Source organism: Oryctolagus cuniculus, chromosome 12 (assembly GCF_964237555.1).
Source record: "Oryctolagus cuniculus chromosome 12, mOryCun1.1, whole genome shotgun sequence".
Taxonomy (NCBI): Eukaryota; Metazoa; Chordata; class Mammalia; order Lagomorpha; family Leporidae; genus Oryctolagus; species Oryctolagus cuniculus.
Genome location: NC_091443.1, coordinates 91,133,730 through 91,155,805, shown reverse-complemented (window position 1 = coordinate 91,155,805; position 22,076 = coordinate 91,133,730). Strand labels below are relative to the sequence as shown.

Genomic DNA, 22,076 nt, shown 5'->3' with positions numbered 1-22,076 from the left:
CTTCTACCAGGAGGTCCCCTGACTTCCTGGCCATCCTGGGTGAAGGTCAGGTTCACCGCCCCAGGGAGCACCTCCCTGACCGTTTCTAGGGAGCCAGCTGAGTCTCCCCTAACGCACACCCTGGAAACCATCCAGCCCCCAGTGGTCGGCCGTGCCAGTGCCGGGATCCAGGGCTCTGCTCCTGGGGACAGCGGACGCACTGGCCACAGTGCAACCCCTGCAGGCCAGGCCTCAGGGCAACCCCAAGACACGCGCTCAGAGCTCCTGGCTGCCAGGCTGCGGGCCTGCTGCTTCCCCAGTGAGATCATTCCCCTGCGGGAGGCCTCTGAGGGCACAAGATCTGGTTCAAGGTCACACAGGCAGATCCCGAAGGAGAAACCACAGCAGCCTGAGCTCTCAGGAGGCAGGCGTTCTCGTCCCAGGTCCCCATCTCTGAGCCCTTGCATCCAGGCTGTGGCCTTTGACCTCAGCATCCAATACTCCAGCCATTCTCTCCCCATCCCCACCACCGTCGCTCTCATTCCTAGCAGATCCCAGGAGGAGCGCAGCCTGGCTCAGTTCAAGACCACACAGGCGTGACATGGTCCCAAGGAGGCAGTGTACCCAGGCTGGGGTCAGCTGTTTTGAATGAGGAGGAGTGTGACCAGCACCGTGCTGGCGCCCCGCCCACTTGCCCCGAGCGCTCCGGGGCTCTGCTGGGCTTCCGTGGAAAGGTGACCACATTGCCTGGACTCCCACCAAGGCCTCCGTCTTTCTAACCCCTGGGTGTGTCCAGAAGCCCTAGCCAGGGGCGGGGCGGGGCACTGCAGCCAAGTCTCCAAGGCGCCAGCACGGGTGACGCTGCGCCCTGGAGGCCGATTTGCTTGAACCCTTGCCGTTGGCACAGCGATGCAAACTCTTGTCATCCATGCCCGGAGCTTTCCCTTCCTGAAGGGATCTGGCTCCAGCCCACCGAGACGAGTGTGCAATTGCTACACACAGCCTGGCCTCCCTCTCCACACTCCTCGGACACTTGCTCATGGGCCCACAACTGGAAGTCAGCTGGGGTTGGTCCAGGGGAGCCTGCCTGACGTGTGCCAGGGTGGAGGAGGGGAAGCCCCGGCCCTGAGGGCTCAGCGACTCTGCATGGACACGTGACCTGGTTCGTGACAAAGCTGAGACAGACAAATGTGCTGCTGGCCCTTCCCCCGCCACCATAGCCCCTGGAGACCACAGGTTAGGGAGAACAGCTAGTGCCGCAGCTAAGACACTGCTGGGGACAGCTGCCTCCCACAGAGGAGGGCCTGGGTCCAAGTCCTGGCTCGGCTCCTGAAGCCAGCTTCCTGCTACTGTGCACCCTGGGTGGCAGCAGGTGACAGCCTGATTCACTGGGTTCCTGCCACCTACATGGGGGACCTGGATGGGCTTCCTGGCTACCTGCTTCAGCCTCAGCCCAACCCTGGCCAGTGAGGCCATTTAAAGAGTAAACCAGCATGTGGGAGCGCTCTTTCTCTCTCTTTCTCTTTCTCTCTCTGCCTCTCAAATGAAGTAAATAAAAAAATTTTTGATGAAATGTTGGGGGGGAGGGGTGAAGGAAAAAATGCCAGAGAACGGGTGTTGTTTCCAGACCCCTCCCCCAGCGCCACCCAGGAAAAATGGGAGCTACTGCCCGCACAGGTGCAGCTGTGGCATCAGGCGGGGTCCAGGGAGTGAGCTGGGGCCGGGACACTGGCAATGGGAAGGCTGCAAGGGATGCTCACTCCCGGGCTCTCCCCAGCGCCTTCCTCTTCCCACCCTCAGCTCAAATCCGGGCCAGCACCCTCAGGGCCCTGGCTCCATCCTTCCTGGAGACCTGGTCTCTCGCGTCCAGCCTGTTACCATCAGGAATTCGCCAGTCAGTTCTCTAGCCAACACGATCGGAGGCGTGGGGATGCAGGATGGGGAGTTTTGAAGGAGAAGATGCAGCTAGAGTGGGATTAGCCTCGGGGAGAGCCCTCCAGTGAGGGCGGAGGAGCCGAGAGGGCGGGTGTGGTGGCACAGACAGTGAAGCCGCTGCTCAGGGTGCCTGCACTTCATCGCCAAGGACATGGGATCGAGTCCCGCGCCCACTTTCCATCCAGCTTCCTGCTCGTGTGCACCCTGGGAGGCAGCAGAGGATGGCTCAAATACTTGGGTCCCTGCCATCCACATGGGAGACCTGAATGGCGTTCCTAGCCCTAGGTGTCTGCCTGGCCCACAACTGGCTGTTGCAGGCATTTGGGGAGTGAACCAGTGGCTCTCTCTCTCTGTCGCACACCTTCTCACTCTCACTCTGTCTAATAAATACAAATAAACTTTGTTTTTTTAAAATATGTATTTATTTGCAGAGCAGATTTACAGAGAGGCAGAGGCAGAGAAAGAGAGAGAGAGAGGTCTTCCATCTGCTGATTCACTCCCCAAATGGCTGCAATGGCCAGAGCTGCAACAATCTAAAGCCAGGAGCCAGGAGCTTCTTCCAGGTCTCCCATGCAGGTGCAGGGGCCCAAGCACTTGGACCATCCTCCACTGCTTTCCCAGGCCACAGCAGAGAGCTGGATTGGAAGTAGAGCAGCCAGGACTCGAACGGGCACCCATATGGAATGCTGGCACTGCAGGTGGTGGCTTCGCCTGCTATGTCACAGTGCCAGCACCACAAATAAGCCTTAAAAAGGAACTAAAGAGAGCAGGGTTCTGAGAAGCAACATGGATGAGGTCTCGCATGTCAGCTGGGTGACCTGGGCCACCTGCTGACCTTTGTCCCACAGCATTATCACCTGTGAGATGAGAATATTAAGATATTTACATCTAAAGGTGATGGTAAGGGTTTTTGTCAATTGAGAAGTGAGCTTGGCACACACACGCTATTATTTCTGTATGTGTGATCTAAGTGGTAGGGGACTTGGGAAACTCAGGCGGGAAGCAGCCAGCAGGTATTGGCTGGACAAAAAGTTCTCAGACAGCGAGAGGCCCGGCAGGCGAGTCTCAGCAACTTCTCAACACGGGGCAAAGACGAAACCTGATCGTAGGTGTTGTCTTCCGCAGAAAACAAGGCAGGTGGGAAACAGCTGCCACCCTACGCAGAGAGCACAGAAGAAATGAGCAGCCAGGCAGCCCCCGGGGAGGGACTTCCTTGCAGCAGAGGTGTCCATCATCAGAGCTGGACCAGGCACAGCAACCAGCACGGGCAAAGGCACTGAGGCAGCTCCGAGAACAGGGAACCTTGGTTCAGCTCATTTCCACTGAGGTTTACCGGGCGCCTTCTCCGTGCCAGGGCCCTGCCATCCGGTCCTGCTGGCCACCCTGGGAGGGAGCTTCATCAGCCCTGGCACCTGCTCATTCTACAACAGTCATTCAAGCAGCTGTGGATCCAAAATACTCGAAAATCGAAAGTGAAGAACATGGACAGCCTTTGTCTTGTCTTACACACTGAACAATGTAGTGTCAGAGCTAGTTACGTAGCAGTTACATTGTGTCAGGTATTATAGGTAGTGATTTCATGTGTGCAGGTTCTATGCAAATATTCACCTTTCAATGCCAGGGACTCGGGCGTTGGCAGATTTCAGTTTCCATGATGGATGCTCAAACCAGTCTCCCAAGGATCCAAGAATTTTGATATCCACGATGGGGAGGGCCCTGGAATCAGTCCCCTGTGCATACCAAGGGCCGGTGTTATTATGATTCCATTTTACAGATGAGTAAATTGAGAACCAGCGAGGGCCACCCGCTTGGTGAAAGAACACTGGAGCCTCCAGCCACGCCCTCTCACTTTGTCTCCAGGCCAGGCCACCCCTCTAGGAGCCTAGCTGGAGAGTGGGAGGAGCTAGGCTTCTCCCTGCCTGGCTGCACGGTCACGTCAGGAAAGCCTGCTTGCCACCTCAGGGTGGCCTCCCCTGGTCCTACACATCACCGTTCAAGGCCAGGTGCACATTTCCAGAAAGTTCCTGCCCACCCCTGCCCACAGCAGTTCTTCCTTCACAAGCAAGGCGTTCTGGCTGCAGTGCACACTTACTCCAGGAGCTGGTGTGTGCGTGTGTGTGTATAAGTGTATGTGTGTGTAGGCCAGTGCCGCGGCTCACTAGGCTAATCCTCCGCCTTGCACACCGGGTTCTAGTCCCAGTTGGGGCGCCGGATTCTGTCCCGGTTGCCCCTCTTCCAGGCCAGCTCTCTGCTGTGGCCTGGGAAGGCAGTGGAGGATGGCCCAAGTGCTTGGGCCCTGCACCCCATGGGAGACCAGGATAAGTACCTGGCTCCTGCCATCGGATCAGCGCAGTGCACTGGCCGCAGCGCGCCGGCCGCGGCGGCCATTGGAGGGTGAACCAACAGCAAAGGAAGACCTTTCTGTCTGTCTCTCTCTCTCACTGTCCACTCTGCCTATCAAAAAAACAAAACAAAAAAAAGTGTATGTGTGTATGTGTGTGTGTGTGTCTGTGTGTGGCGGGGGTGGTCTCCATGCTGTCTTGTGGTCCCGCCCACCCCTCTCCAGTATCCTGGGAGTGCCCTGAGCCAGCACTGCAGCCAGCGATGAGCAGTAAGCAGACCCCATCCTGCTCTCGTGGAGCCGTGGTGCTGACGGGAGAGACAGATGTCACAAGATCACAGCCATGGAGGATGGCTGGTGGCTGTGATGTGAAATGGAGGTGTGGCCGGGCACCTGTCAATGAGGTTCGGGGTGATCAGATCTCTGAGCAAGACCTGATGGGGTCCAGGTGTCAGGGTAGCCGCTTCCAGGTGAGGCGAGGGGAGGCTGTGACGTTTGTGTTGAGATTTGAAGGGGACCAGAAGCTCCCCAGAGGACCCGACTTGTGCAAAGGCCCAGAGGTGGAGGAAGCAAGATGTGTGTGGGCGGCAGAAAGGGCTTAGTGGTGACTGGGTTGCAAGGAACCAGAGAAAAACTCGCACAAGATGAAGCTAGAGACCTCACGGAAGGTCTTGGAATTTTTCCCAGGATCCCTGGAGGAGGAGGAGGGGGCAGAAGGGGAACGGCACGCGTGGACACTGGGCAAACTCTCCCCAGGCTGTGAGAACACTCCCCATGCAGCCGCTGAGCTGTAGGCAGGAGCTGGGCCACGCCCCTCGGCTCTGGGGACTATGACTGCCCCACGAGGCAGAGGTGCCAGCCTCCACCTTGATTGGCAGTGGTTGGTGTCCTGTGAGTGCCACGTGACGCTCAGGTTGAATGTCGTGACTCCAGTGCCATCGCAGGACTGACTGATGCTTTTTTTTTTTTTTTTTTGACAGGCAGAGTGGACAGAGAGAGAGAGAGAGACAGAGAGAAAGGTCTTCCTTTGCCGTTGGTTCACCCTCCAGTGGCCGCCGCGGCCGGCGCGCTGCGGCCGGCGCACCGCGCTGATCCGATGGCAGGAGCCAGGAGCCAGGTGCTTTTCCTGGTCTCCCATGGGGTGCAGGGCCCAAGCACCTGGGCCATCCTCCACTGCACTCCCTGGCCACAGCAGAGGGCTGGCCTGGAAGAGGGGCAACCGGGACAGAATCCGGCGCCCCGACCGGGACTAGAACCCGGTGTGCCGGCGCCGCTAGGCGGAGGATTAGCCTAGTGAGCCGCGGCGCCGGCCCCTGACTGATGCTTTTTAAAAAGCAGATGAGACTCTGAGAAAGGCAGCAGTAGCTGGTGTAATGCTGGCCACAGACAAAGGCAGAGAGCCCAGTAATCACGGATCCCCCCCTCCCCCTCCTCCACCTCCACCCCTGCCACTGTTATCACTACCCAGGGCAGAGAAGTGCCAGCTCCCAGTGTTCCTGCAATCCCTGTTGATCCCAATCACAAACAACTTAGCTGCGCTTGGCTGGTAAGGGGGGTCACACATTTCTGCAAAGAGCCCATTCCCCCGACGTGAAAACCGTGTACCCTCAGAGAGGTCCGAGGAGCTGGGGGCGGGGGCGGGGCTGAGGTGAGAGAGGAACTTGGGAGGTGGCGCCAGTCCTAGTCAGAGGGCACCTCACTGGGCCACAGGAGTCTGCTTGGTCACCTGCTTTCCCAGCGGGAACCCAAAGGCAGAGGAGGCAGGACCCGAGGGTAAGAGGGTAAGAGGGGGACCCTCTTCTCTGCTGAGACGATTCCCTGGCCTCAGTGTGTCCCTCCAAGGGAAGGCTGGCCTCTCTGAGGGTCATGGCAGCCGGCACCCTCCAGCATGGGATCTTATTATTCTCAGCCAATCAGAGTTAAGGTCATTTACTTAAAGCCCCAAAGGTCGGATGGGATCCGTCTCCAAGGGCTGGGGTGAGCTGTGGTTGATTCACGTGAAGCAAGCGCTCGGAGCCCCCGAGCAGCGCCTCAACAGGTTCTCGCTGAGGGAGAAGGGGTGCTCAGGCCAGATCGGGGTCCCGGTCTCCAACAACGCAACCACTCGCCGCACCTAGGGAACCTGAGACTATGGCAGAACATCCGCTGTGTGATAAGTGCCACGAGGGCTGTCAGAGCCGGGGATGGCGTGGAAGGAGGAAGCCTGGGGACGGGAGGGAGGAGCCCGGCGGGGAGAGGAGGAAGGGCACAGCAGGTGCAGGGGAGAGCCAGGGCGCAGATGCTGAGCAGAGAATGGGGCTGGCAGCAGGGGGCTGGCAGTGTGGCCGCAGCAGAGGGTGGGCAGAGGAACCAGGGAGCTGTCAGCTGGGGCCACGGGCTCAGCCTGTGTGTGGAAAAGAGACAACCAGAGGAGGGCGCAGAGCTGAGGAGAGCGGGGCCAGGGCACCTGGGAAGGGTCCCTCTGGCTGTGGTCACACAAGAAACGCTGACAGAAGGCAGCAGGTGGAGAAGGGCCCAGGGCACGCTTCAGAGTCACCTTCATGGCCCTCACCCTTCTGCAAGGCGGGGAGGTGCTGGCTGCTCTGGACTCTGACGGTCGGAACGGGCGCTCCTGCCCAGCACTTCCACCCACGCTGGGGTCCTGTGCAGGAAGGGGAGAGCCTGGTCCCCAGGGGGCACCAGGGAGCCAGAGAAAGGGTTGTCCATGCAGGAAATGTGCATGGCCTGTGCACGTGTGTTCAAGGGTATACAGGTGTGTGTACGTTTACGTACAGGTGTGTGTGTGTGCAGACACACAGCTGTGTTTGGGCATGTGCACGAATGCAGCTACATATATGTGCTCCTTCTCATACTTACAGTCAGGTCTCGCTCTGCCACCACAACTCCATGTCTGTGACCACTCTGTGTGCGACACTGGCCTCCCACATCTGCACGGGTTACACTGCTGTCCCTCCCTGCTCCCCAATAGCCAGGGCCTGTGTTCTTCATCCCCTGGGCTCACCAGACCAGAGTCCTCTTCCCCACGACTGCCTGCAGTCTACCAGCCTGGGAAGCCCATTCAAGGGATGGGATGGTAAGTGAGGCACAAAGCAGCCAACGTGATTTTCCCCCCACCCTACTCCAAGGCCATGGCACCAAGTTCACGTCCATGTCACTTGCTGCCATGGGCCCCTCCTGCACCTGCAGCAGCTACCGCTCATCAGTCACACTACTCTTGCCCCCTGACCCAGCATCATCCTTAACTCAACGCTCCAGGCAGCACTAATGATTAACTGGCATGAGTACGTGAGATGGCAGATCAGGTATCCCTGAGAACACGCCTATGACTGTTCTTTGAGGCTTAGACAGTGTCCTACACAGGAACAAGGGCACCGTGGTGACAATGGTGTCCTGCTGATTGAGTCTCACTAATCTCAAAGTTTTGGCTCCTGGCGGGATCCCACCCTGTCCATCCCTTGCACCCCACATTTGCTGGTCCTATCAGTGGTGACAGCCAGGCAGAGGCTTGCTTGAACATAGGCTGGCAAAGGCCGTGGGGAGGACGCAGTCACAGAGTCCTGGTTCTGACGCTGCCCCTGAACGCAGGGCACCCCTGGACACACCTCTGGACTGCTCTGGTGCTGGGTCAAGTGCTTCTGCCGCGTGTAGGTGGTGCCGGCCCATTCCTTCCAGGTCCCGTGAGGGTAGATGGTGGCAGGTGTTAGGATGGCCGTCTTAGTGCATTTTCTGTTGTTGTAACAGAATGCACGAGACTGAGTGCTTTATGAAGAATGGGGTTTATGTAGTTCATGACTCTGGAGTCCACGAGCACGGTGCTGGGATCTGGTCGGCCAGACTGGAGTGTGTGCGAGAGTGGCCAGTAGGGGCCTGTGCAGAAGAGGTGAAACATTGGCTGTAACTTTGCCTTACTGGCCACTTTGCAGAATCAGTCCAGGGAAACCCAGCTCCCTCCCTAAAGAGATGATCCAGTCTTTAAAAAAAAAAAAAAGATTTATTTGAAAGGCAGAGTTATAGAGGCAGAGAGAGAGAGAGAGAGAGAGAGAGGGAGAAAGTCCTCCAGCCACTGGTTTACTCCCCAACTGGCCGCAATGGCCAGAGCTGGGCTGATCCCAAGCCAGGATCCAGGAGTTTCTTCCAGGTCTCCCACACGGGTGCAGAGAGTCCCAAGGACCTGAACCATCCTCTACTGCTTTGTCAGGCCATTGCAGAGAGCTGGATCAGAAGTGGAGCACCTGGGACTCAAACCAGTGCACATATAGGATGTCGACACCGCAGGCAGCAGCTCTACCACCACATCACAGTGCCAGCCCCTGATCCAGTCTTGACAGGCCTGACCCTGCCTCTCCAGAGAGACATCACTCCATTCCTGAGGGTGCAGCCCCCATGACCTACAGATCTCTCAAAGTCCCCTCCTAACACCCTGACAGTGGGAATTGAACTTGAACGTGAGTTCTAGTGGGGACCAGCCACATCCAGACAACAGGGCCACAGAGGTGTGAGCTGTTATCTCTTGTGATTTCCCCAAAGGGCAAAGCGTTTGGCTCAGCGCAGGATTCCATCTGGAAGAATCGGTTGACATGTGACTTAGCCACACAGGGACGACTCTTGGGGCCAGGGCTGTTTGGGACTTCTCTCTGCTTCACCCGTAGCTGCCCAGCTAAGTGGCAGTCCCTGCTAAAGCCAGACAGAGCCTTGCACACAGGCGCAGAAGGATGTGGCCAGGTAGCCACAAGGACCCCAGGCTTGGGCAGGAGGTGGGAGCCCAGTACCCTGATTCCTTAGTAGGCAGAGACGAAAGAAGGGAGGAAGAGGGAGAGAAAGGAGAGAGGAGGGGAAGAGGGGGGAAGAAGAAACAACAGAAGCTGGGGGACGCAGGACTGGAGGAAGGAGTGAGGAGTGGGGGAAGGGAGCCTTCTGCTTCCGTGAGACCAGGACTCTCCAGGACAGACAGAAACCTGCTCTTCCTAGGACTAGCTTTTGTGCCTCCCCCATCAGTTTATGGGGAGGGTCTGGGCCTCTCCCATCTGACTGGGGGTTCGCTCAAGCAGAAACCATGTGAACCACATTATGCGGGGGCTTCTCAGATCCAGGGGAAGCTACCGTCCCCATGGCTGAGGCCCTCTGGGGCGGGTCACCTGCGGCAGGCCCTCGCACAGCCCGGGGGCCTGTACCTCCCCAGCCTGACACCCCGCTTCCCCTCTGCTCCCACTCCAGGGTTCACAGACACCTTCAACGTGGACACCAGGAAGCCCCGGGTCATCGCGGGCTCCAGGAGCGCCTTCTTCGGCTACACGGTGCAGCAGCACGACATCGGGGGCCAGAAGTGGTGAGTGAGACCCGCGCACCAGGCCCAGCGGCTGGCGACCCCCGTTCCCAGCAGACTGGACTGTACCCCAGCCGGTCACAGGCTGAGGCAGACCCCGCCCCAGCCGTGCAAGCTGAGCGCTTGGTTTCTCAGGCCCTGTGTCTTCTCGTCTGTGAACTGGGAATGAGCTGGGACAGCACAGGTGTCGGGCAGCCCTTTCCTGTGGCCCTCAGGGACTCGGTGTCTCATCAACAGGGGACAGCACCTCTGCTCCCGTCCACTGGGGTGCCCCTGAGAGTTGGATGTTGCAGCACAGCAAGCCTGGGGCAAAGGCAGCGAGAGCGAGGCCGGGGGAGGGGGAAGGGGCGCAGAAAGTCCCCAGGACCCCTCCAGGCCAGGAGCAACCAAGAGGAGGCAATGACTCACCTCCCAGTTTTAAAATAACTGAATCACAGCAGGTTTTATCGTATGATCTGCTATTCCAAGAATGCAAATAAACAAGGTATGCACACGACAGCCACGACTCATCTTTAGATGATGGGATCACCCGTGATCCCACACACGATCCTCATGGGCCCCACTGCCCCTGCCCCTGCCCCTTCCAGGGTGGCTGGGGCCAGGCCTCTGCTGGACCCTCTGAGAAGGCCTTGGGGACTAATCTATCCCGGGAGACCGCAGTAACAGTGGCCATCAGTGTCCTAAGCCGCCTCCCCCCCACCCTGTCTGCTGCTCCCCACCCTTCCCGCCCTCTGCCTTGGTCCTTGTGCTCCGCCCTCCAGCCACGCTTGCACCTGGCCAGTTGCCCAGCTCTCCAGGCCTTCTCGGCACGTGCCCCTGCCTCCTGCTGCCTCCCCCGCTCCCCCACTCCCTCACCCCACTCCCCACCACCCCAATCTGCACAATTCTCTCCTGGTCTTCCTTCTTTCCTTCCCTCCTACTTTTTTGGAAAGGGGTATCTTATTATCTTTCTATGAAAGGATGACTTACATGGAATAAAGTACCTTGCGGGCACAGCTCAGTGGATTGCGCCTGTGTGCCCACACACGTGTTCAGGAGGCTTCCAGCTTCCAGAAGGCTCCGCCGAGCCCCCTCCCCTTTAGTGCCCCTCCAGGGAAGCACTGCTCCAACCCCTATGGCCATAGGTCAGTTTTGCCAGTTTGGGACTTCACATCGATGAATGGCTCATTTATATCTGACCCCTTTTACTCAGCACCAATCCATAAGGATGTGTCACGGATGTGTAGCATCCTCTTGAATGAATGTATCACTGTTTATTTATTCTACTACTGATGGATACTTGGATTGTTCCCCTGTTTGGCTATTTCGAATGAAGCCACTGCTAACATTTTGTAAATATCTTTTGTCGGACACATGGACTCCTTTTTACTGGATATATACCCAGGAGTAGGGTTGCTGAGTTCAAGGGTAGGTACGTGTTTAACTTTAGGAGGATCTGCCAAGCATTTTTCCGGGGTGGTTTACCATTTTACCACTCTCCCGAGTAACATAAGAGAGTTCTTGCTGTTCTACTCCTCACTAACACGCGCATTACCAGCCATTTCGGCTGTGGGCATTCCAGGGGTGCGCAGTAGCAGCTCGTCATGGGTTTAATTTGCATTTCTGCACTACTGATGCTGAGGAACTCCTCATAAATGTATTGGCCATTTTGATGCTTCCTTTTGTGAAGAGTCTGACTGAGTCTTTTGTCCATTTTTAAATTGCATTATGTATCTTTGAAAATTGATTTATAGGACTTTAAAAATATATCCTGTGTGCAAACCTTTGTTCAGACAGGGGCGCTGTAGAGGTTATTTCTGACTCTGCGGCTTGCCTTTTCTTTCTCTGAGCATCTTTCAATGAAGCGAAGTTCCTGACTTTGATAAAGGCTGCTTTATCCATCTCCTTCTGGTTTTTGTGGGTCTCATTAAGAAATCTTTGCCTCTCCCCAAAGTGTACTTCTAGGTGTTAGATGTTCTTCTTTCTTATTTAGGTCAGTGATTCATGAAAAATTAATTTTTGCATAACGTGTACAATAACGGTCAAATTCTTTTTTTTTTTTCCCCAACATGGAAACCCGACTGATCTGGCACCATTTGTTAAAAGCTTCTTCCCTCCACTGAATTCTGGGGTCATCTTTGTCAAACATCCATTGGTCTACTCTATTCCGTTTGTCTATTTTTTCTAAATTTGCACCAACAAAAAGCTGTTTGGGTTATGACAGCTTTATAGCAAGTCTTCAAGCCAGGTGCTGTGACGTCCCCAGGTTGGTTTTTTATTGACAAGGCTGTTTTGGTGGCACTAGGCTCAAATATGAATTTGAGAGCCAGCTTGACAACTTTCCCCCAATAAAATGCATTGAAATTTTGATTGATGTTGCACTGAGTTTTAGCATAGGTGTGGAGAAATGACGTCTTAATAGCATATGGTCAGCTCATGAATATGCATATCCATTTATTCAGCTTTTCAAAATTTCTGTCCATGATGCTTTAAAATTTTCAATGTAAAAGTCTTGCATAGCTTTCATTTCATTAATTCTTACATGTTTGTATTTAGGTTATTAAAAGTGAAAATGTCCAGCCGGTGCCGCGGCTCACTAGGCTAATCCTCCGCCTAGCGGCACTGGCATACCGGGTTCTAGTCCCGGTCAGGGCGCCGGATTCTGTCCCGGTTGCCCCTCTTCCAGGCCAGCTCTCTGCTGTGGCCCAGGAGTGCAGTGGAGGATGGCCCAAGTCCTTGGGCCCTGCACCCCATGGGAGACCAGGAGAAGTACCTGGCTCCTGGCTTAGGATCAGCGCGGTACGCCAGCCGCAGCGCACCAGTCACGGCGGCCATTGGAGGGTGAACCAATGGCAAAGGAAGACCTTTCTCTCTGTCTCTCTCTCTCACTGTCCACTCTGCCTGCCAAAAAAATAAATAAAAGTGAAAATGTCTTATTTCATTTTCCAATTTGTTTGGCTAGTACATAAAAATGTAGTTGATTTATGCATATTTTATCTTGCAACTTTACTAAAGTCAGTTACCATTTCTTTCTTTCTTTCTTTCTTTCTTTCTTTCTTTCTTTCTTTCTTTCTTTCTTTCTTTCTTTCTTTCTTTCTTTTTTTGACAGGCAGAGTTAGACAGTGAGAGAGAGAGAGACAGAGAGAAAGGTCTTTCTTGCATTGGTTCACCCCCAAAATGGCCGCTATGGCCAGCACACTGTGCCGATACGAAGGCAGGAGCCAGGTGCTTCTCCTGGTCTCCCATGCGGGTGCAGGGACCCAAGGACTTGGGCCATCCTCCACTGCACTCCCGGGCCACAGCAGAGAGCTGGCCTGGAAGAGGAGCAACCGGGACAGAATCCGGCGCCCCGACCAGGACTAGAACCCGGGGTGCCAGCACCGCACACGGAGGATTAGCCTAGTGAGCCACGGTGCCGGCCAGTTACCATTTCTAATAGCTTGTTTGTAGATATTTTGGACTTTCTATTGCATGATCAGATCATCTGAAATAATTACAGTGTTCTTTTTGCTCTCCTAATCTTCCTGCCCTTATTTATTTTTCTTTCCTAATTGCACTGGCTAAAACTTTTGGTGTAAGGTTTAATACAAGTGTTGATACTGAATATTCTTTCTTATTTCCATCATCAAAGGGAAAACTTCCAATATGGCAAAATTAAATAAGATGTTAACTGTAGTCTATTCATTTGTTTGTTTTAGATACTTTCAGATTAAAGCAATTTTCTGCTATTTCTAGTTTTCTGAGGTTTTCTTCTTTAATTGTGAACAGGATTGAATTTTATCAGATGCTTTTTCTGCAACAATTGAGATGATTATATGGTTCCTATTTATCCTGTTAATGTGGTTAATTTCATGGATGGATGGATGAATGCTTTTGGTATGAAACCAAACTTGCATTCCTGGGCTAAAGCTCACTTGGTCACCATGTATTCTCAGGAATTTTGTTTCTATGAGATATTTGTTTCTATTTTTTACTTTATGAGTTGTGTTGGCCTATAAATTTTTTTTTGTAATATCCTTTTTGGGTTTTGGTATTACAGTTAATCAGATCTCATAGAATATGTTGTAGACAGGCATTTGTTGCAGTGGTTAAAATGTTGCCCGGGACACCTACAGCCCATCTCGAGTGCCTGGGTCCTAGTGCCAGCTCTGCTTCCAACTGCAGCTCCTGCTGATGCACAGCCCAGGAGGCAGCAGGGGGCGGCTCACACACTTGGGGCCCTGCTCTCCAGGCTGGGACCCGGACGGAGTTCCTGGCTCTTGACTTTGGCCTGGCTCAGCCCTCGCTGTTTTGGGCATTTGTGGGATGAAGCAGTGGATGGAAGATTTCTCTGTTTCTCTGCCTCCCTCCCTCTCTCTCCTTCTCTTTCTCTCTCTGTGCGTGTGTGTCTGCCTTTCAAATAAAACTAAAATTATTTTTTAAAATAACATTTTGAAAAGTGCTCTTTTTCTATTATTTAGTATAATGTGAGATTTGTATTGTTTCTGTAAATATTTAGAAAAGCCGACCAATACAGCATCTGGATTTTCCTCGTGGGTTCCTGTTGCTTCTTGGGTTAAGTTTAGTAAATTGTATTTTGCAACTAATTTGTCCATTTTCAAATTTTGTTAACACATTATTATTCATGTTAGCCTCCCATTATCTTTTCAGTGTCTATGAGATCTTTTTCATTTCTCCTACTGGTAGTTTGTCTTTCTTGTTCTTGATCAGGCTTGCTAAAGGTGTATGGATTTTAGTAATGTTTTCAAGGCTCAGCTTTGGACTATTTGCTTTCTCTATTGAACCTCTGTTTTCTCTTTCTTCGGTTCCTACTCTTATTTCCTACTCCTATTTCTTTCCTCCTATTTTGGGGATTTAATTTGTTTTTTTTTTCTTCTAAATTTGTATTAAATTGTTGATTGTCTAATCTTTTTGTTTCTAATATATACATGGAAGGCTATAAACTTCCTCTGAATATTCCCTTAGCTACATCCCACAAATTTTGATGTGTTCATTATCAATCACAGTTCAAAAATTCTAATTTTTGTTGTGATTTTTTTTTGTGTATGGGCTATTTAGAAATGTGTTAGTTTTCACATGTTTGAAGAGTCTCTAGTTATCACTCTTTTCCAGTTCTAATTTAATTCCACAGAAGTCACAAGAGACACTGTATAATTTGAATTCTTTGACATTATTTTCTTTAAGACTGAGGACATCACCTATTTTAGTAAATTCCCAGCACAATTGAAAAGACTGTGCATCTATAATTTATTAAATATATGTAATATATAAATTATATGTAGAAATTTTCTATTTGATTGGGTTGTTCAAATCATTTACATTCTCACTGATTTCTTTTTTTTTTTTTTTTGGTATTAAAATTTCCAGCTATCTGGAAATTTGCTTCCCTCTCCTTTTAGTTCTGTCAGTTTTTTATATTTGAAGCTATGTTAATTAGACAATATGTAAATGTTAGACTGTGATCCATCCTATTAAATTGATCCTTCTTTATCTTTAATAATGTTTCTTGCCTTAAAGTCTAATTTGTCTGATATTAGTATTGGCATACCCACTGTCTTTTTTGTCAATTTGGGGGGGCTCTCTTTTTCCATAATTTCATTTTCAATTTTTCTGTGTCCTTGTATTTAAAGCATGTCTCCTGTAAACAGTCTTGCTATTTTTAATCTAGTCTGACAATCCTTGCCTTTTAACTGGCTCATTATATTCAGTGTAATAACTGAGAAAGAGTTGGGTTGAATTCTGTCATCTTGCCATGGATATTACAATTGCTTCATCTATTTTTGTTCCTATTATTTCTCTTCTTTGAACGTCTTTTGATAAGTATTTTGAATATTTGTCTTTGCTGCCTCTAGTCTTTAGCTTACCTTCTTTTCTTACTCTTAGCATTCACCCTAGAAATTGCAGTATGCATCCTTGATTTACTACAGTCCACTTTAAATTAGTACTTTTGCCATTTCCTACATAACACTAGAACTTTGTAACAGTCTGGTTCCAGTTGCCTGTTCCAGCCTTTCTCTCAGTTTTGTCATCTATTTTACCTTTGCGTGTGTTGTTAACTTCCACAAGACATCACTGTTGTTGTTGCTTTAAACTATCAATACTTACGTCAGCTCACCCAAAGAATTACCTTTTCTGGTGGCCTTCGTTTTTTCCCATACAGATCTTTTGTGCTTTAATTCAAGACTATTTTCGTTTAGCCAAAGATGTCTGCTTAGTATTTCTTTTAATGCAGATATTCTTATAATGATTCTTTCAGCATTGGGAATTGTGGTGTTTTGGGGGTTTTTTTGTTTGTTGGTTTATTTGTTTGAATAAATATTTTTCTCACCTTAATTTTTAAAAATATTTTATTTATTTATTTGAGAGGTAGAGTTATAATCAGAGAGAGACAGAGAGAGAAACAGAGAGAAAGGTCTTCCATCTGCTGGTTCACTCCCCAGTGGCTACAATGGCCAGAGCTGGGCTGATCCAAAGCCAGGAGCCAGGAGCCTCTTCCAGTTTCCCACATGATTACAGAGGCCCAAGGACTTGAGCCATCTTCTGCTGCTTTCGCAGGCCCTAGCAGAGAGCTGGACTGGAAGTGGAGCAGCCGGGACACAAACCGGTGCCCATACAAGATACTGGCAGAGGCTTAGCCCTCTACACCACAGCATCAGCCCCTCACCTTAATTTTTGAGGATTATCTTATGTAGGTATAAAATACTTGACTGGCAGTTGTGTGTGTGTGTGTGTGTGTGTGTTTCACTTTAAAATGTCATTCTGTTGTCTTCTGGTTTTCTAGTTTCTCTTGAGATGTCAACCTGTAGTTTTATCATTATTCTCTTTTATTTTTATTTACTGATTGATTTTATTTAAGAGGCAGAGAGAGACAAGCAGACATTTCCCTGGTGTCCAGGAGCCAGGAACTCAGTCCAGGTCACCCACATGGATGGCAGAGACCCAGCTCTTTGAGCCATCACTTGCTGCCTTCCACAGTGTACATTGGCAGAACCAGGACAAAAACCCAGGCACTCCAGCATGGCACAAGGGTATCCCAAGTGGCACCTTAACTACTGAACCAAAGAGCTGCCCCTTATTATTCTTTTGAACATTGTTTTCCCATGCTTGGTTTCCTGCTTGTCTTTGGTGTGAGCAGTTTGACTGTGATGTAGCTAAGTGTAGTTTTGTTTATATTTGTTCTGCATGGGGTCTCCTAAGCTTCTTGTATCTGTAGTTGACATCTTCCAACAGATTTGGGAGATTATTTACCTTCACCACTGAGAGTACAGTTTCTGTCTCATTTATACTCTCCTTGTCTTCTCCGGCTCCAATTGAGTGTGTGTTACACCTTCTTGTCATATTCTTCATAACCCTGTGTGGGTTTTTTATTCCATTTTTCTCTGTGTGTGCTTGAAATTAGGTATCTTTTATTGATATTTCTTAAAGCTCACTAATACTGTTTTTGTTGCATCCAGTGTGCAGCTAAACTCATCCAATACACTATTACAGAATTTTATGTTTTAGTCCCTATATGTCCTTTTGATTCTTTTGTATAGCTTCTAATTCTGTCAGAATCATCTCTATCCCCTTCCTCCATCTTTTATCATATTTTTATTTATTGTATTTTTTAAAGATTTATTTATTTTTTATTTAAGAGTCAGAGTTACACAGAGAGAGGAGAAGCAGGGGAGGGGGTCTTCCATCCGATGGTTCACTCCCCAGTTGGCCTCAATGGCCAGAACTGTGCCAATCGAAACCAGGAGCCAGGATATTCCTCCAGGTCTCCTTCATGGGTGCAGGGGCCCAAAGACTTAGTCCATCTTCTACTGCTTTCCCAGGCCATAGCAGAGAGCTGGATTGGAAGTGGGGCAGCAGGGACCAGAACTGGAGCCCATATGGGATGCCGGCGCTTCAGGCCAGGGTGTTACCCCACTGCGCCACAGCACCAACCCCATATTTTTAATGTATTAATCATACTTATTTTGAAGTCCTAGTTGGTTCACTCAAATATTGGGAACATCTTTGGTCTGCTTCTAGTGACTATTTTATCTCTTGGTTATCAGCCATTTTTTTCCTAATTCTTTTCTTGTACAGTAACTTTTTATTCTATGTTAAATATTGTGGATGATACATTATAGAGGCTATGGATCATCTTACCATTCATTAAAGAACACTACATTCTGCTCTGTCTAGCAGTTAAGTAAACTCATGGAGACCTTAGCACTTGGTTTGGGTCTTGGTTAGTGCAGGTCTAACCTGGTCTTGCCCTTACTCCTGCCATATGGTTTTTGCTTTTGGAGTATAGAGTTTCCCCAGTCTCAGATCAAAGCCCAGGGCATTCATAAGATCTCCCCATTAGAGCAGCTATTTCCAACCACATTTCCCAGAGTCAGCCAAGGACCTAGGGAGGCTTTCAACAAAAGTTGGGGAGCTCTTGCCAAGGCTTTCTCCTTGCTGGTGCCCTGTCCCTCCCAGAGCTGTAGTCCTGGCAGCCCCGCTTCCAGTCTTCCCTCCATCCAGGGAGACTGTGCTGTTGGGGTGCACTCCCCTTCCCTGGGCTGCAGGAAAGAAAACGCCTGCACAGGGAAGGCAGGGCTGGCTGTGGGTTCTGCCCCACACTTCCTCTCTCTCTCAAGTGTCCTGCTTTGTTTTCATTGTGGTCCAGTGCCCGGAAACAGCTCTTTCATGCATTCTGTCTGGCTTTCAAGGCTGTTCACAGCTGGAACGGAAAGTCCTGTTCATATTCTTTATTTTTCAGCTATTATAGGATCTAATTTTTTAACTTTTTTTAAAATTTATTTGAAAGAGTGACAGGAGAGGGGAGAGACACAGAGAAAGGGAGATCCTCCATCCACTGATTCACACCCCAAATGCCCACAAACAGCCAAATGTCCACAAACAGCCAGGAACCTGGAACTCCATCCTGGTCTCCCACGAGAGCGGCAGGGGCCCAAGTACTTGGGCCACTTTCTGGTGTCTTCCCAGGAACATCGGCAGGGTGTTGGATCAGAACCAGAGCAGCCGGGACTGGAAGCTGTGCTCTGATGTGGGAAGCCAGTGTCACAGGTGGCGGCTGGCCAGCCCCTTCTTTCATGTTCTTTTTCTCACCTTAGGTACCACTTCCCCTGGGAAACCTTCTCTAACCATCCCTTCCCATCGGGGGATTAGCCACCCCCATAATAGTCTATATTTCCCTTCTCCTGGCATTTCTCAAACTGAATAGTCATTGCCTATTTCACTGTCTCTCTTCCTGAAATCAAGGCTGTAATCCCCGGCATTTAGCAGGGGTTCTAGGAGCCTGTTCGGAGAGACTAAACTCATGGCTTAAATCTCTAGCCCAGAGGTAAGACGAGGAACACCCACATTCTTGACATGCTGGGAAGGCTTGGAGGTGAAGCCGCACTGACTTTTCCCAGATAGAAGTTATTCTGACTGATCTTTGTTTACTAAGCATCTGCTGGATTTTACCGGATTCTGAGTAAAATGTGGTTGCACTCTCAAATAACTCACAGGCAAGCTGAGGCGGCAACACGAACATCCTTGGAATAATTGAAAACCCATTCACAACAAAATACACACTGCTGTTAATGACATTCATCTTGGCAAGGCCACTTTCTCCATGAAGGCGTTCTAGATCATTCTCTCGGCCTAAAATGACCTTCCCTTTCTGGGCCTCCTCTCTGATGGCACACGTCACTCCTTGTCTTGTGCTGGAGCCACATGGGCCAGGGCCCATCTCCCCCACGGGACCCGGCTTCATCCCCTGCGGCCTGAGAGCAGCCAGCACACTGTCCCGCTCACAGCAGGATTTTCTTGTCTGGGCCTGCCTGGGGTCTCTGGAGGGCTGCAAGGGAGACAGGCATTGGAACGGGGTCTGAGGTTGGACCCAGGTGAGCAGACAGAGGTGACAGAACTGACTCCCAGCTGCTGGCTGATGAGAACAGCAGGAGGATCCTGGGAGGAGCTGGTCCCCCAGGCAGGTAGGGTTCGTCCATTGCAGCCGCCGGCCCTGAGTTGAGTAAAACAGAGACAGCAGCTTGGGGGACACAGGCAGCCGAGCCGCAGGTAGAGGCATGGGAGCACACTGGGCCTTTTGTGCGTGAACCCCACGGCATAGCTTACGTGGCTGCCTCCCCCAGCCCCTACCTTCCCTCTCCTAAAGGCAGCACCCCAAGCTTCTTTATCCTGACAAAGAACCCTGTACGTGTTGGTCATAGGAAAAGAGAGGCTGAAGCCAGCATCACTGGGGGGGGGGGTGTCAAGGTTGACCGTGATGAGTGACCCCAGAGGGGCGGGGTCTTGAGCCCCTCATAGGAGGCCAAGAGCCAAGGTTGGAGGTGCAGAGCCTCTGCCCCTTGGCGGGAGACCTTGTGAGAAGCCATCTCAAGCCTCCCGATCTTCTATCTGCTCCTGTGTCAAGTGGGAGTGGGCATACCTGCCTTGGGTGCCGAGCAAGATCCAAAAGGTGTAGGTATTTTGTGATCAGCAAAGCAGAGATGAGTCGCTCGTAGCCTATGGGCAGCTCAAATGGAAGTCAAGCCACTGGCTACCTGGTTACGTGCAGGCCACTGACCCAGGCTCTTACTGCCTCCTAGACGTACACCTGGCTTCCAGCCCTTAAGGCGGAGCTGATCTGCACCTCCTGAGCCTGCAGTGGGGCCAGGAAATCTGTGCTTCTAGAAACACTTCCAGGGGCCGGCGGGAGGCACAGTGAGTTCAGCTGCCTCCTGCCACGGGGCCCCTGCTACCCACATGGGAGACCCAGATGAAACTCCTGGCTCCTGACTACATCCCACCCCAGCCCTGGCTGTTGCAGCCACTCAGGGAGAGAATCAGCAGATGGAAGATTCTCTCTCTCTCTCTCTCTCTCTCCTTCTCTCTCTGTAACTCTGTCTTTCAAATAAATAAAGGAAGGAAGGAAGGAAAGAAAAAGCAAAGCAAAGCTCCCAGCTGACTCTGGCACAGGGCTGGGGTTAAAGGTTAAAGTCTCCACCATTCCCCCAGAGAGCATAGGACTGGGAGAGACCAGCAAGGCAAAGCATCACTCGCCAGCGCCCGCCCCCAGACCTGCTCTCAGCATTGCCCCAGGCAAGATCCCACCTGCCATCTCCCTCCCACCGCAGGTGCCAGGCTGGGAGCTTGCCTGAGTGCCTAGGGCACAGGATGTGGAGCATACAGCTGGAGGGTGAGTGGACAGGCAGCCTCTGCCCTCCGTACCCCCAACGCCCAACCCCAGCCAGGGGGAGGCCACCTGCCCACGGGCTCCAGGCAGCTGGAAGAGGTTCCCACCTGCTTTGGTTTAGCAACAATAACAACACGCACAGACCCACCAAACAGAAGGAGAAAACAGACTCCTCTCGGCCTGAGGCTTCTCTGCCCCTGCTTTTAAGCCCTTGCGTATTTTCAGAGAAATCTGATCCATATGGCTCCGCTGCATTGACATGGAAGTCATTAAGTCAGCTGGTTTTTAGAACCCTTGGCTGTGCCAGGGGCTGGGCACGGGGAAGCGAAGGGCCTTACTGAGCCCGGAGCCTCCTGGTGCTGCTGAGACCACACAGCAGAGCCCTCCCAGGCTTCCAGGCCTCTCAGCCCTGCAGAGAGAAGGCCGCTCCCTCTACCAGAACGCTGGCGAGCAGGTGCCTCGTAGCTCCCCAGTGCGCTCCAAAGGGGGCCGTCTTTAGGACTCTGCAGCCTGTATTTTATTTCTGATTAATTTATTGACTTGAAAGGCAGAGTGACGGGCAGAGAGACACACAGAGAGAGATCTTCCATTTGCTGGTTCCTTCCCCAAATGTCCACACAGCCAGGGCTGGGCCAGCCCCGAGCCAGGAGTCAAGAGCTTTATCTGGGTCTCCCACACAGGTGGCAGGGACCCAAACACTTGGGCCAACACAGCCGCCTCCCAGGTGCATTAGCAAGGAGCTGCACTGGAAGTAGAGGAGCTAGGGCTTGAACTAGGCACTCTGATACGGCACGTGGGGGCCCCAAGCGGCTGCTTAGCCTGCTGCAGGCTTTATGGGCAGGAGGCCAAGGGGAACCCCTGGGAACATGTCTAGGGCCATAAGCAGCTTGCATGGGAAGTAGGCACACGTGTGCGCGTACACACAGACCACACACAAATTTTACAGGTGCAACAACTCAGAGTCCAAGAGATGACACAATCAGTGTCAGCGTCGGGCCTGGAGCCCAGAGCTGCCTGTTCCCCGCTGACTCAGGGCAGGGGCCTGGTTCAGCCCAAAAAGAGACCTGGATCAGAAGCAGCTCCCTCCCACGACTGGCCGGGACCCCCGGTCCGCTGGTGTCCAGTGGCCCAGCACTAAGCAGAGCCCCAAGGCCCAGGAAGATGGAGTGAGCCCAAGAGAGGGACCCCCCATGGGACCTCGGGAATTCAGCCGAGGGGGAGCGCATTTCCAACCCAGCAGGAGAGGGCGGCTGAGGGAGGGCAGAGGGTGGCAAAGGGGCCGGCATGGGCGCGACAGGCAGGCTGCTGGGCAGAAGAGTGATCGGCAGGAGCTGTCCTGCGAAGGATGGTAGCGAGGG

The 22,076-nt window shown here is 51.9% G+C and overlaps 2 protein-coding genes across 2 annotated transcripts in view; both read left to right on the top strand.

Annotated features, from left to right (window-relative positions):
* Nucleotides 1-22,076, top strand: part of CALML4 (calmodulin like 4) — a 389,480-nt gene that overhangs the window by 201,914 nt on the left and 165,490 nt on the right. The window lies entirely within an intron of this gene.
* The window catches only part of ITGA11 (integrin subunit alpha 11), a 102,395-nt gene that overhangs the window by 15,141 nt on the left and 65,178 nt on the right, over nt 1-22,076 (top strand). The window contains exon 2 of the mRNA XM_002718168.5: nt 9,470-9,581. Coding sequence (XP_002718214.3) covers nt 9,470-9,581 — 112 coding nt within the window. The remainder of the gene's footprint in view (nt 1-9,469; nt 9,582-22,076) is intronic.